The 14,816-nt window shown below is 34.0% G+C and overlaps 1 protein-coding gene across 1 annotated transcript; it reads left to right on the top strand.

Moving 5' to 3' along the window:
• Window positions 1-2,125: 2,125 nt before the first annotated feature.
• On the top strand, window positions 2,126-12,409 carry nmnat2 (nicotinamide nucleotide adenylyltransferase 2). Its single transcript, XM_073848626.1, has 11 exons — window positions 2,126-2,329; window positions 5,019-5,107; window positions 7,286-7,353; window positions 7,508-7,586; window positions 7,672-7,789; window positions 7,880-7,960; window positions 9,196-9,240; window positions 9,623-9,699; window positions 11,358-11,459; window positions 11,561-11,628; window positions 11,705-12,409. The coding sequence occupies exons 1-11, from the start codon at window positions 2,245-2,247 to the stop codon at window positions 11,805-11,807; spliced, it is 915 nt and encodes a 304-aa protein (XP_073704727.1). The 5' UTR covers window positions 2,126-2,244; the 3' UTR covers window positions 11,808-12,409.
• Window positions 12,410-14,816: the final 2,407 nt, after the last annotated feature.

The following is a 14,816-nucleotide window of genomic DNA, read 5'->3' as shown; positions in this document are numbered from 1 at the left end:
CTGCAGCAGACGCTATTATCCAAAGCGATTTCCAGATGAGAATAATACAAGCAGAAGCGATTAATTCATGCAGCTCGGTTCAGCAGCTGGAATTTGAATTGCATTTGCATAATATATTGGACAGTATTTGCTGCTGACTAGTTATGAGTGCTTTGAGAATGGTCTGAGAGAGACAAATCCAGTTAGGCTCTGTTCAAACTGAGCCATGATTCACACCATACAGCCGTAGGACTCTTTGTCTGAGACAGAGGCAGCCAGTGTTAATGAGGGCCACTGGCTTGCCTCTCTTGACTGCTTGTCTGCACATGTGTGCAATGAATGTACTGTATTTTTAGTGTTGACAAACATGGAGTGCAAATGCACTTTATCCACAGGGGATATCAATCTGCTTTACACTATAAGAAAATCTGTAAAAATAAGGCACAATATGTTAAAGGAGTTTTCCATATTGATTTTTCCACAGGTGTTTTGCCATATTTCTAAATATGCTTTGTTGTGTTTTAGAGTTAAAGGGTAAACTTAATAGATAATGTCCTGGTAAAAAAATTAATATACCTTTTCTGTTTTTCTTTTCAGACTCTTTCATACAATGTACTGACTGTTAAAAATTAGATTTTTTGTTTTTGTTTTGTTTTTAGCAGTTGTGTGGGATCATAGACTGTAAGGTTTTAAAAGGAAAGCTGTGCAGCTGTTCAGAAACACCTGTTTGTGTCCATTTTTGGCATACAGCCTTATATGTGTCTCACCCAATGTGCCTCTGCTAATTTTTTTAAAACGTACATTTTTTTAAAAGGAATTTTCTGGTTTTTAATCTAAAAGTATTTTCAAACATCTAAAGTAGATGTAAAACTGTGGAATAACAATAATCACATTTAACTACACTACCAGTCAAAACATTTTTTTAAAGAAGTCTCTTCTGCTCACCAAGCCTGCATTTATTTGATCCAAAGTACAGCAAAAACAGTTCAATTTTGAAATATTTTTACTATTTTACATATCTGTTTTCTATTTGAATATCTTAAAATGTAATTTATTCCTGTGATTTCAAAGCAGATTCAGAAATTATTCTAATATTCTGATTTGCTGCTCAAAAAACTTTAGAAATTAGAAAGTTCAGAAGAACATGATTTATCTGAAATAGAAATCTTTTGTAACATTATAAATGTCATCACTTTTGATCAATTTAAACCATCCTTTTCTGATCCTGAAAAAATCCTGAATCCTGAATCCTGAAAAAAATGTACTCAACTGTTTTAAAATAACAATCATGATAATAATAATAAATGTTTAAATCAGCATATTAGAAGGATTTCTGAAAGATCATGTGACACTAAAGACAGGAGTAATGACGCTGAAAATGTAGCTTTCATCACAGGAATAAATTCCATTTTTAAAATATATTCAAATAGAAAACAGCTATTTTAAATAGAAAAAAAATATTTCACAATATTACTGCTTTTGCTGTATTTTGAATCAAATAAATGCAGGCTTAGTGAGCAGAAGAGAATTCTTTAAAAAAAACTTTTGACTGGTAGTGTATATTTTAATTTCATATTTCCATAATAATATATTATTTTATTAAATAAATAATAAATAAATACAATTATTTATTAATTTGTTATAAACAAAAAATAACAAACCAAAACCCTGATTTGCATGATTTTGTTATTTTTAGGATAAACATAATGCAATGAAATCAAAAGGAAATTCATAAAAGATTAATATTGCCATTTTGTGGTCAAATCAATTTTGATCATATTTTGATCAATTTTTAATCAATTTTATAAACATATAAATCGCACATTATATATAATTATTTCACTTTTAAGTAATATTAATTTATTTATAAACTATTTGTTGGTTCTGCTGCAATAACAAACCCTGATATGTGATATTTTTTAATTTCCTAGGAATAAATATAGTTTTCTGATCTGTCATGTTCCGACTTTTGATGTCTGAAAATGGTTATCATGTTCTAATGCGACCACTAAAATAGAAAGTGTTAAAAGAATAGGAATCGTTCAGAGGAAACATAGTCATAATATGAATCGGAACCGAAAGCCTTTGATTCGCATCCTTACGCGCATGTTCCTTTAAGTGCGCAGGAACAGATCACAGTGACGCTCTGCCTCTCGCGCCTGCCGCAGCCTAATGAACCTCGCCTCTTGCTGCGGTCTCACAACAAAACAAAAGGCCTTAAAATCGGCGACATATGTTAAAAAACGATAGACCACCGCAACCAAAATGACGGAGACCACTAAAACGCATGTCATTTTGCTGTCATGTGGAAGTTTCAACCCCATCACGAAGGGACACATTCATATGTTTGGTGAGTATTTCGCCTGTTCTGGAGGGAGTGGATGCGCGAGCTGATTTTTAATTCAGCCGTGTGTTGTACGTCTATGTAAAGGGATTCATGGTGAACGTGATGATTTCAGACATTGTAATGTCAGGTTTGATGATCGATTAGATGTTTCTGTGATGAATTCTTATTGTCGTTCGCTGTCCAAAGCGAAGGTGCTGAAATGGGCGACGGCCTCAAAACCCAGAATGATCAAATCATCTTTCGGTTCAGATGATGGTGCTGCGCAGCCGCGGGTTTAGCAAAGGAATCTCTGTATTCATCCATGGTTTTGTGGACGCAAGCAATATATAACTATGATTCATGATATTTCAACAAGTGTAATTAGTCATTACTTCTGCGAAGGATGGCAAGTCACGTCGCTTTTGCGAAGACAAATAATAGTCCACACTGTACATTTAACGTAATGTGAATGGGAATATGTATATCGAAACTCTGATGTGGTCCTGTTAAGAGACTTTATAGAGCGACCTTCATGCGTCATGTGTGACTAAATGAACGACTATGGCAGGTAAATGGACTAAGTTTGATTTATGTTTTTAAATATTTAATTGATGTCTGTCTCCATCCATTTAACTTCTCAAAATAATTTGTTAATTTTGTGAGTTTTCAGAGATTCAAATTTACTTTCTTCATTATTTTTATATAAAGGACAAAGTGGTTAAAGTGTAATTAAATTATCACTGCAGTTTGTCATTAGTTAACATTTTACTTTAAACGAAAGCATTAATTAAATATTCAATTCAATATTCAATTCAAGACCTTTGCTTTATACCAAAGTCAAATTAAATTATTATTTAATAATTATTAACATTATTAGGACAGAAGGTCACCACTCAAAAACAAAGTTAAAAGAAAAAAAAAATACCCTCTTAAATTAACCAGTATGTGGTTTATTAACCCCTTATGTTACTATCTAATTATTATAGAATAGTTATTCAAATTATTAGGATAGAAGGTTACCACTTTGTAAAAAATTATGACCAAAACAAAGTTAAAAGACAAAAATACCCTCTTAAATTAACCTAAATGTGGTCTATTAACTCCTTATGTTCTATCTAGGGAGTTAAATTATTATAGAATAATTATTCAAATTATTAGGATAGAAGGTCACCACTTCATAAATAATTATGACCAAAACAAAGTTAAAAGAAAAAACCTCTTAAATAAACCAGAACATGGTCAATTAACCCCTTAGGTTCCATCTGGGGAGTTAAATTATTATTTATCAATTATTCAAATTATTAGGACAGAAGGTCTCCACTCCATAAAAATATATGACCAAAACAAAGTTAAAAACAAATACTCTCTTAAATGAACCTGAATGTGGTCTATTAACCCCTTATGTTCCATCTGGGGAGTTAAATTATTATTTAATAATTATTCAAATTATTAGAACAGAAGGTCACCATTCCATAAAAAAAGACCAAAACAAAGTTAAAAGAAAAGAAATACCCTTTTAAATGAACGTGAATGTGGTTTATTAACCCCTTATGTTCCATCTGGGGAGCCCTAGGGTCATAAGATTTTAGAAAAAATTGGTTTGATACTTCATTACCTTCAAAACTGTTACATGAATAAAAAACATTCTCTTTCTCAGTATCTGACAGAATGAAAATGCATGTCTGCTTTGTGATTAAACTTCAATAATATTTGCCTATGGGTTTGATTAGGTCAGAGAAACATTTTTAGATGTGCATTTGTATTTTAATACAAAGTACAGTAAATCTCAAAATAACATGAGGGTTAAAGCTTGGCTTTTTGCACTGGAAATACACATTTATACCACTGTATGCAATAGAAACTTGACTAAGAGTGCATAAGGGAATAGAAGAGACACTCGAGAGAGAAAAAATCTTCCATTGGCTTGTCCATCTCAACAATTCAGTGTGCCAAGATATACAAAAGGGGGAAAAAAACCTTTGGAGCTTTGTGCTTTCCTTAATTCAGTTAATGCAGCTATATTTCTCAGAGTGTAAGCAACATGAGGAGTACCACAGTTTGATCAATACAATTCTGTTGTTTTCCCCTGAAGCAAAAGCATCTGTGTGTCCGTGACCTAATTTTTAAGCCTTCCTTCCCTCCTGCATGCCTTTGCATATTTTGAGTTACAAAAATAAGAATGGGTTTATGGCTTGTTCTGAGCAATGCTTCTGACAAGGATGATTGGTATCAAGTAGGTTATGCTGAACCACTTAGATATCTGATACTACTAAATAAAATAGATTTATTAGGTATTGAATAGCTAGGTTTCCATAGCGTCAGCTTTTCGATGTGGCCTCATTTTTTCTTTCTTTGTAGTTTCTTTTGCACACCAGAGATATTTTCTTTAGAGATTTGTTCAGATTATTTCATTTTATGTCTGCCTCGTTTTTCCCAGCAGGAGATCTTGTTTCTGACATTCACTTCTGTCAATATTTTGATGGGGCTGGGGTTGTGAGGTTATATTACAAGATGAAGCATAGTGCGTACATCGTGAGAGAAATCAGAAATTAGTCATCAGAGTTGCTGTCCTCACATAAAAGGCCTTGTTTTACTTTTTTATGTCTCTAAGAGAATTCCTTTCATTCAAGCTACCTTTATAACAGGCATATAGTGTGTTACTGAAAACAAAAAAATGCTCATGAGATAATAAAGTGACTTGTTTGGTTTGCAGAAAAGGCCAGAGAGTACTTACACAAGACTGGACGATTCATAGTGATCGGGGGTATCATCTCACCTGTACATGATTCCTATGGCAAACCGGTAAGAGCATTGTATATTTAAGCGATATCACAGCCATACTGCACATCTTTGAGCAAGACAAGTAGTGTTGTTCTTAAATGAATGAGTGTTTTTGAATAAGGAAATGATTCAGTGACTTACACATACTCACTTGTTTCATATCCTAAATGAATCAACGTAAATTAACAAATCAGCTCAGTTCACTTGACGCCATCTATTGGTGTATCTATGTAGCCTGCAAAAAGTGTTACAAAATCCCCATACAAACAGCGGAAGGAAATGACGTGTAACAGAACCTAAAAGGAAATAAATATGAGATGGGAGGAAAAAATACAGTTGAGGTCAAAAGTTTACATACACCTAGCAGAATTTGCAAAATGTTAATTATTTTACTAAAATAAGAGGGATCATACAAGATGTGTCATACAAGATATTTCACTCAAAGATGCTTACATATTATAGTCCACAAGAGAAAAAAATAGCTGAATTTATAAAAAATTACCCTTTTCAAAAGTTTACATGCACTTGATTCTTAATACTGTGTCTTTACCAGAATGATCCATAGCTGTGTTTTTTTTTTTATTTAGTAATAGTTGTTCATGAGTCCTTTGTTAGAACCTGCCCACTGTTCTTCAGAAAAATCCTTGAGGTCCCACGAATTCTTTATTTTTTAGCATTTTGTGAATTTGAACTCTTTTCATCAATGACTTTCCAAACACAATGCATTAAGAGCTGGGGGTAAAAAAATTTTTAATTTGAAGATCAGAGTAAATTTAACTTAGTTTGTCTTCTGGGAAACATGTGAGTATATATTGTAGCTTCTGAAGGGCAGTACTAAGTGAAAAAATATTAAATTTAAGCAAAATAAGTAAAAAATGTACACATCTTTGTTCAAAAGTTTTCACCCCATAGCTCTTAATGCATCGTTTTTCCTTCTAGAGCATCAGTGAGCATTTGAACCTTCTGTAATAGGTGCATATGAGTCTCTCAGTTGTGCTCAGTGTGAAAAGATGGATCTCAAAATCATACAGTCATTGTTGGAAAGGGTTCAAATACACAAAAAATGCTAAAAAACCCAAAGAATTTGTGGGAATTTGTTGTTTCTGAAGAAAAGCGGGCAGTTTAACTGTTTAGGACAAACAAGGGACTCTTGAACAACTATCATTAAACACACAGCTGTGGATCATTCAGGTAACAACACAGTTTTAATAAGCAAGTGTATGTTAATTTTTGAACAGGGTCATTTTATAAATTCTATTCTAACTATTATTCTCTTGTGGACTATATGTAAACATATTTTATGTGAAATATCTTATTAAGGTCAGTACTAAATAAAAAAATAACATTCATTTGATCCTTCTCATTTTGGTAAAATAATTAACATTTTGTGTATGTAAACTTTTGACCTCAACGGTATATATTTCAATGCGTTATGCGCACAATTATATCATTGGGTAATTATACTGTATATAAATTGCGGGCATCAGTGAGTTGCTATTAATATGCATTGATTGCCCTAAAATTGCTTTTGAATGCGATCACGTACTCTGTGTATTATACGGAGCGGCATTACTTACCACACATTTTACAAGATTAGATGTTTGTCAGTGAATCTCAGGATCTGAAAATCACTCACCATCATCCTCTTAGTCCTCTCTTCTCACTCTGTTTATGTGGTAAGGGATATTTTATGTACTGTAATGTAACAGGCTACCGCTAGCAAGCGGTTAACCATGTCCCTTTAGTGGCTCCATAGAATGCATTATTCGGATTCACTATTCGGCCACATCCTTGCCGAACAACTGTTTTAATAAAGGTTTTAATCTGAATCATACGAATCATCTCTAATATTATCAACAGAACTCTGAATTAAAAAGAACTTTGGCCTAGATTTCTTCTCTCTTAGCAACAAAATATAAATAATAAATGCTTTAGGAAGCAGGATTCAATCATTCCAATTTTAATCCTTTGTGTGCAGAGGTATAACACTAGAAATCATTCTGGAAATCATTGTGCTTTGAATCCTGATTATCTGAAAAAGGCAAATGTTTGAATAATGGGTTTTATGTTGATCAAATAGGTTCTCCTTCTTTCACCAAGCAGACAACCTAAGAATATTGTTTGAAGTTTGGATATTCTACTTATTGTTAGGTGGATGCCTAGAGGGTTCACTTTTCTGTTTCTTTTCTGCTTTTCTAGGGCCTTGTCTCAAGCAGACATCGTCTCACCATGTGTCAGCTGGCAGTTCAGTCTTCTGATTGGATCAGGTAACTGTCAATCAGCCAGAATGTAGCTTGGCACCACCCTCATAACAAGAATGCTATGTAGCATATATACTTCAGCAGCCTTGAGTTATATTGATGATGGATATATATTGTAGAATGCACATAAAATGTTTGATGGATTAATGGTCTTCTGCAGAGTGGATCCTTGGGAGTGCTACCAGGACACCTGGCAGACCACTTGCAGCGTTTTGGAGCATCACCGAGATCTAATGAAGGTTAGTACAAAATTAAATCTGAATGCTATAACGTTTTGTACTTGTATGCAATCTTGAAGTAATAAACTTTATTGTTCCTTCGCAGAGAGTCACAGGGTGCATTCTTTCCAATGTGAACACACCTTCCACCACCCCTGTGATTGGCCAGCCCCAAAACGGAACATCTCCTATATACCAAAACCAAGCTAACAAGTCTGTGGCTAGTAAGTTATTTTTAAAATGTTCAGATGTTAATGTTGTGTGTTCTGGAGAACAGGCATTTTTATGATTGACTGATGTCTCTTTTTCTCCAGTTAAGCTTTGGGGAAAGATGAGCGAAAGCCTGGGTAAAATTTGCTGTGTTCGCCCACACATGGAGCGTTTTACCTTCGTTGGTAAGTTGCTATGTTTGTGTACAGTATGTACTACATATTCGGGATTTTGTAACCGAGTAGTCAACTAGTATAACAAACCCTCAGACGACTATGTAAGCTTGTTTCCGACAGGTGATAAACAATTCAAATGGTAATTGTAACTTTTTATCTCACAATTCATACTTTTTTCTCTCACAATACTGAATTTATATCTTGCATTTCCGAAAACAAAAGTCTGAATTATGAGGCATAAAGTCAAAATTGTGAGGAAAAAGTATGATTTGCTAGTTAAAAGGGGGGGGGGGGGGAACTAAATTGTGAGATGTAGAGTTTACAATTGAAGTCAAAAGTTTACATCTGCTAAATGTCAATTATTTTACCAAACTAAGAGGGATCATACAAAATGCATGTTATTTTTTATTTTCTACTCACCTTAATTGGATATTTCACATAAAAGACGTTTACATATAGTCCACAAGAGAAAATAATAGTTGAATTTTAGAGTGTTCAATAATAGTTGAACGCTCACTGATGCTTCAAAAGGAAAAGCGATGCATTAAGAGCAAGGGTGTAAACTTTTGAACAGAATGAGGATGTGTAAATTTTTCTTACTTTGCCTAAATATCATATTTTTTTTCTTTTAGTAACACCTTTCAGAAGCTACAGAAAAAACTTACATGTTTCCCATTGTGTTTCCGTCTGAAGCATCAGTGAGCATCTGTAATAGTTGTCCCTCAGCTGTCCTCAGTGTGAAAAGTTGAATCTCAAGATCATACAAAATCACATTGATCACAATAAATCAATAAATCACATATACGAATATTTGTAAAAAAATAAATAAAATAAAAAAATAAAAAACAGATTATTAAGACTTTACATTATTATTATGATAGACAAAAAACACTGAATAGACATTACAAACCGTCAACTTATTTATTTAATTTTTGTGTTCATTTTTAAATAATTATTTACACCATATTAATGCATTAAATTAATCACCCCAGACCTTGAAGCATGTAATTATAATGTCACCATTTCAACACCTTTCAATAAAAACGTGGAGAAAAAATGTCAGTTACAGAGATACACCACAGCCTTGTAATTTGGTTCTAGAAATAACATAATTCCGTGTAATTATTTTGAATTATTCATACGCTTCACACAGGATGTGTATCAATTTTACATGACTCTGATGATTTGCAGTTAATCAATCATCTCTGTGATCTCCCATGCCTTTCTGTTTTTTTTCTGAACAGACGAAAATGCCAACCTTGGTACTGCAATGCGCTACGAGGAAATCGGTGAGACGATGTGATTTTCCTTGCCTTGGTTTTGGTTTTCAAATCAGTCCTTGCTTGTCACTTTGAGTCATCGTCAGAAAATACACAGTTTGCCCAGGGAGGGAAAAACACTCACTGTGTATTTCTCCTCAGGAAAATATAAATAACATTAAATAAGACAAAGACAGGCAAATGTGATGGTGTTTGTCTATATACTGTGAAGAAGACATCTGTGTGCTGTGTAGTGCCTCATTCTTCCTCCTCATGGGGAAAATGTGACTCGTTTGTTTTTCATCTTATCAGAGTTGTTGTGTTTACCCCCACAGCGAAAGAAAAACATCTCATTACTGTGGCTGGTGTTTTTTCATGGGTTGATGTGTAACTGTGATTGTGGTTTGTCCAGAGTTGCGTATTTTGCTCCTTTGTGGCAGCGATCTCCTGGAATCTTTCTGCATCCCTGGCTTGTGGAACGAAAGTGATGTAAGATATAATTCCATTTATCTTTCCCTGTCACAAATGTCTAAATATTTTGTAAAATGTATTTTTCTAGCATATATTTTGTATGTTCACATAAATTAAGCAATATCACATGCAAGTAATCACATCCTTATTTATAATTCACACCATTGAGGTGCAGTTGGCATGATATTGAAAAACGTTAATGAAAGAAAACGATGTCTGTTTTGCTCCATCAATGAAATAGGTCCATTTAAAGAAAAAGCAATACCAAGTGTCACAAAACACGTGAATCAGTGTTTTGAATGATTTTTTAAATACAGAATTAGTGACTCAATCTTACACATAATCACTTTTAAGTATTTTTTAAGTCAAGTAATGAAAATCGGAACAGCATACTAGAATACTACTCCTAGTTTTGCATTGAAAGATAATATAATACTAGGAGTAGTATGCTAATATGCAGTTCTAATCGGTTGAGTCAAGATACTTGTCACTTGTCTCCACCTACTGTCAGTATGATGTAATTGCAATATTTTTTTCTGTTTATTAAAGTTTTTACTCTACATTTGTGCAGTTTTCAGTGGGTTAGTGATATTTTTTAAATATATATAAATTAATAAATAAATATTTTTTTAATGGGTTTTTATACAAAAACTGCTTTTTTTGCCCATCTTTTGGAAAATCCAGTTTTAAAAGTAAAAAAAAAACGACAACTACAAATAACTTTTACCAGTAGGTGGCTTGTTTTTTTTACTTTTAAAAGTCAGAACTGCAAAAGATAAACCTTCAATTGCAAGGAAAAAGTCAGAATTACAATTTTTTGTCTCGCAATTGTGACTTTTTTTCTTAGAATTGCAAGTTTATATCTCAGAATTCTGACTTCATAACACGCCACTGCAAAATCGCAATTCTGAGAACATGTCAGTTTTTTTTGTCCCCCTCAAAAAACTTTAAAACTTGAGTTTGTATAAAAGATTTTTCCGGAATTGCAAGGAAAAAAGTCTGAATTGCGAGACAGACTCGCAATTACAAGAAAAAAGTCAGAATTATGAATTTTCGGACTTTATTGCAAACATTAAATTGCAAAATCGCAATTCTGAGAACATGTCAGTGTTTTTTGTCCCCCTCAAAAAACTTTATAACTCACAAATTTGAGTTTATATTTCACAATTCTGAGAAAAAAGTCAGAATGGAGAGATAGGAACTCGCATTTGCAAGAAAAAAAGTCAGAATTGCGAATTTTCTGACTTTATCGCAAACATTCAATTGCAAAATAGCAATTCTAAGAACAGTCTTTTTTTCCCTTTAAAAAACTTTATAACTTTATTACAATTGCAAGTTTATATCTCGCAATTCTGACTTTATAACTCGCAATTGTGAATTGCCAATTGCAAATTTTTATCACACTGTTCAGTTGCGGAAACTGGCTTCCAAAAATGTAATAACGATTGTGTATAACTGATTGATATGTAAGGCACTAAAATTTTGAGCAAAATGTGGATTTAGGAAATTACAATTAACTAGAATTAACACTGATGACACAATAAGACTGGAAACATATATTAATAAAGTAAATAGCATCAGTTTTGATTTCTCAATTAATAAAATAGCTAGAATATGAATACAAATTCAGATGTGTTGTTAAACTCAATTAAATATGTGATTATTATATTTTCTAGATGGAAGTGATTGTGGGGGATTTCGGGATAGTGGTGGTTCCTCGGGATGGAGTTGACACAGAAAGGATAATGAACCATTCATCTGTGCTCCGAAAGCATAAGGTATTATACAACATTTTTCACAGCAACTGTTTTACTACAGAGTAAATGCATACAGTTTAGAGCATATTTACATTTACACAGATTTGGTTTTCTACTCCTAGGACAACATAATTGTGGTAAAGGATGAAATCGACCACCCAATGTCAGTCGTCAGTTCCACCAAGAGCAGGTGCGTATTCTCACCGTCTGCACATAATTCATCTTTTCGTTCTATACCGTAACCTTCTTGCTTTTCTCCTCACCAGACTCGCTCTTCAGCATGGCGACGGTCACGTGGTGGATTACCTGAGCCAGCCTGTCATCGACTACATCCTGCAGAGTCAGCTCTACATCAACGCTTCTGGATAGGATGGGGAAAGTCCACTTCCGAGCCGTCAGTCATCCCTGTCTGTCTCTCTGTGTGTAATCTAGAGTATAATCCTACTGTGCTACCACTGCTTTTCCATGTAGAGGAGCATTAATCTGTCCTCCCCTCTTACTCGTGTCTCATTGGGATGTACAGCACTGTGCCTGAGGGATCTGCTCCACCAATCAGCTTTAAGGGACTGGGTGGGCTTAGGTGCCCAATAGGAGGAAGAGGAGAGAGCCTCGCTGCCACCATGACAGAAAACGAGAGTGTTTTTGATTGAATTAGAATTCATTGCCTGCAATGATGTCGGTCTTTGCTGTTGATTTAATACTCTCTGTTCTTGTAGTTGCATGCCTCTAAGGGTTTTCTTTCAGCGCATGAGTGTTTGAAATACCACGTAGACTGTAGTCTGTGGTTACGGTGTTTGCAAAAAACTGTGCTTAGACTCATCTCATCTCTAAATACATTTTCTACTCATCGATCAACTGTATGTACAGAGAACATCTCATATACTGTATTATGCCTCAATGTTTGGTCTTCAATGTGCATTCATGTATACGTGGAGTATTTGGTTGCACATTAAAGAATGCAGTTTCATTTACTTTGCTTTCGTGCACATTTACTTCTCACACAGGTCCTTTTGCCCGACATTAACATGCTAACATGCCACAGAAATGTGATGTCTAGTAAAGCCGGTCACTGCCTGTGCATCAAACCATTCATTTCAGGATGAGATTCCTTGCACTTTTGCTTTTTGTGTGAAGAGACCATGCTGAGATTGAGTTTTCTGTTCACGTTAGACAAGGACAAAAAATGATATGCTTTTAAAGGAGAAGTTCACTTCCAAAACAAAAATTTACAGATAATCTACTCACCCCCTTGTCATCTATGATGTTCATGTCTTCCTTTCTTCAGTCATAAAGAAATTATGTGTTTTGATGAAAACATTTCAGGATTTCCTTCTGTATAGTGAACTTCTATGGTGCCCCCGAGTTTGAACTAAAAAAATGCAGTTAAAATGCAGCGTGAAAGGGCTCTAAATGATCCAAGACAAGGAAGAAGGGTCTTATCTATTGCAACAATCAGTTATTTTCTAAAAAAAAAATTACAATTTATATACTTTTTCACCCCAAATGCTCATCTTGTCTAGCTCTGCATGTTTTCCACTTCAAGACGTTTAGGGTAGTCAAAAAATCGCCCTACATCGCTGTTTTAACTTTTTTTGTTGTTCATAAAGGCCATTTGATTTTTGTACGTTTACTTTGTAAACACTGGGTCTGTACTTCTGCAGAGATGTTGGACAATTTTTGAAGTTGGAGAAAATGAGAAAATAAGACATTCCCTAACTGTCTTGAACCATACACAGCGTACACGCAGAAGACAAGATGTGCATTTGATGTTAAAAAGTATGTAAATTGTTCATTTTTTTTAAAAATAACTGATCGTTTCGCTAGATAAGACCTTTCTTCCTTGGCTGGAATTGTTTAGAGCCCTTTGAAGCTGCATTTAAACTGCATTTTGGAAGTTCAAACTTGGGGGCACCATAGACATCCACTATATGGAGAGAAATCTTGAAATGTTTTCCTCAAAAAACACAGACAGGAGCATCTTGGAGGTCTAGGGGCGAGTAAATTATCTGTACATTCTTGTTTTGGAAGTGAACTTCTCCTTTGAGGGATAGTTCACCCAAATATGAAAATTCTTATTCACCCTTATGTCGTTACAAACACGTAAGACTTTTGTTCATCTTCAGATTTTTGATGAGATACGCAAACTTTCTGACCATGCATAGACAGCAATGTGACTGAAATGTTCCCAGGCCAAGAAACAAAAGTTCAACAATCCTTCTCGACTCAGTTACCGTCTTTCGCCATTATCGAGAGATACAATTAATGGCGGAGGATGGTTCAAGATTTTGGATTTCAACAGAAATATCTGTTTTTGGTCTTACGGGTTTGGAACGACAAGGGTGAGTAATTAACAGAGTTTTCATTTCTAGTAATTTAACTGTCTTTTAAAGTCATTTGATGGTTGAAACATTCTTTAAATGATTAAATTATCATTTGAGCTGACATGAAATGTCAATATGCTGCACATCTAACAATGAATCAAAGTGTATTTGATGAGAAGAATAACAGATTCAATGAATTATGTATGTTGTGCATAATTGATTTTGAGCGGTTTCACGACTTAATGGGAGGCTCCGGCTTTATGGCATGAAGAAGCCTTCAATATACTGTGATTACTGTTTTTCATATGATAAAGTCTAGGGTGAAACAATGTTTCATTTTGATCATTTTAACCAGAGACTTCTGATTAACAAAACTAGAATGTTAGAAGAAATGTAAAGCCTATTAAAATACTGATATTCCTTCTGTAAACACTTCATACCCGCGTTTACTAGGTTTACTGTATCTCATATGCTGTTGGTTATGTACATCCTCACAGACATTAAAGGAAAAATATAACATTTCATTTTTTGAATGGATCATGCTTCACTAATATACAGAGAATTATTAAACACACACTTATACCTCACAGTTTGTATCAACATAAACTCATGATTTTTTTCCCTTTTCATTAAGCCGTCACTATAGCAACTGGTGTATCAGCAATCACTAGGAGACTATTTTCTCTCAATGTAAATTCATTAAAAAATAGTGGGAAATGTACCACAAATAATATATTTTTTCATGGGTCTGGCATGCTGCATTTTTCTGTAGCTGTACATCCTTGCATTCTCCATGCCGTCATTTAAAACCACGAGCAACAGAAATAGATATTGTTGATGATATTGTTTGTTTCTTGTATTTTTATTGCTTTTAAATAGAGATAAAATCTCCTTGTATACATTTAAAACACCATGTAAGATTATAAGGTTCTGTTTTTAAGATGCTAAAACTGTAGATTTTAATTTTTAGATCACCAGTATTCGTTTTTTTAGTTGTCAATGGTGTAAAGCATGCATAAGTGTGTCTGCGACTCTGCGTAATGTCTTACATGAATAT

This window comes from Garra rufa, chromosome 10 (assembly GCF_049309525.1).
Source record: "Garra rufa chromosome 10, GarRuf1.0, whole genome shotgun sequence".
In the NCBI taxonomy this organism is placed as follows: Eukaryota; Metazoa; Chordata; class Actinopteri; order Cypriniformes; family Cyprinidae; genus Garra; species Garra rufa.
This window is presented reverse-complemented; position numbering and strand designations above follow the sequence as displayed.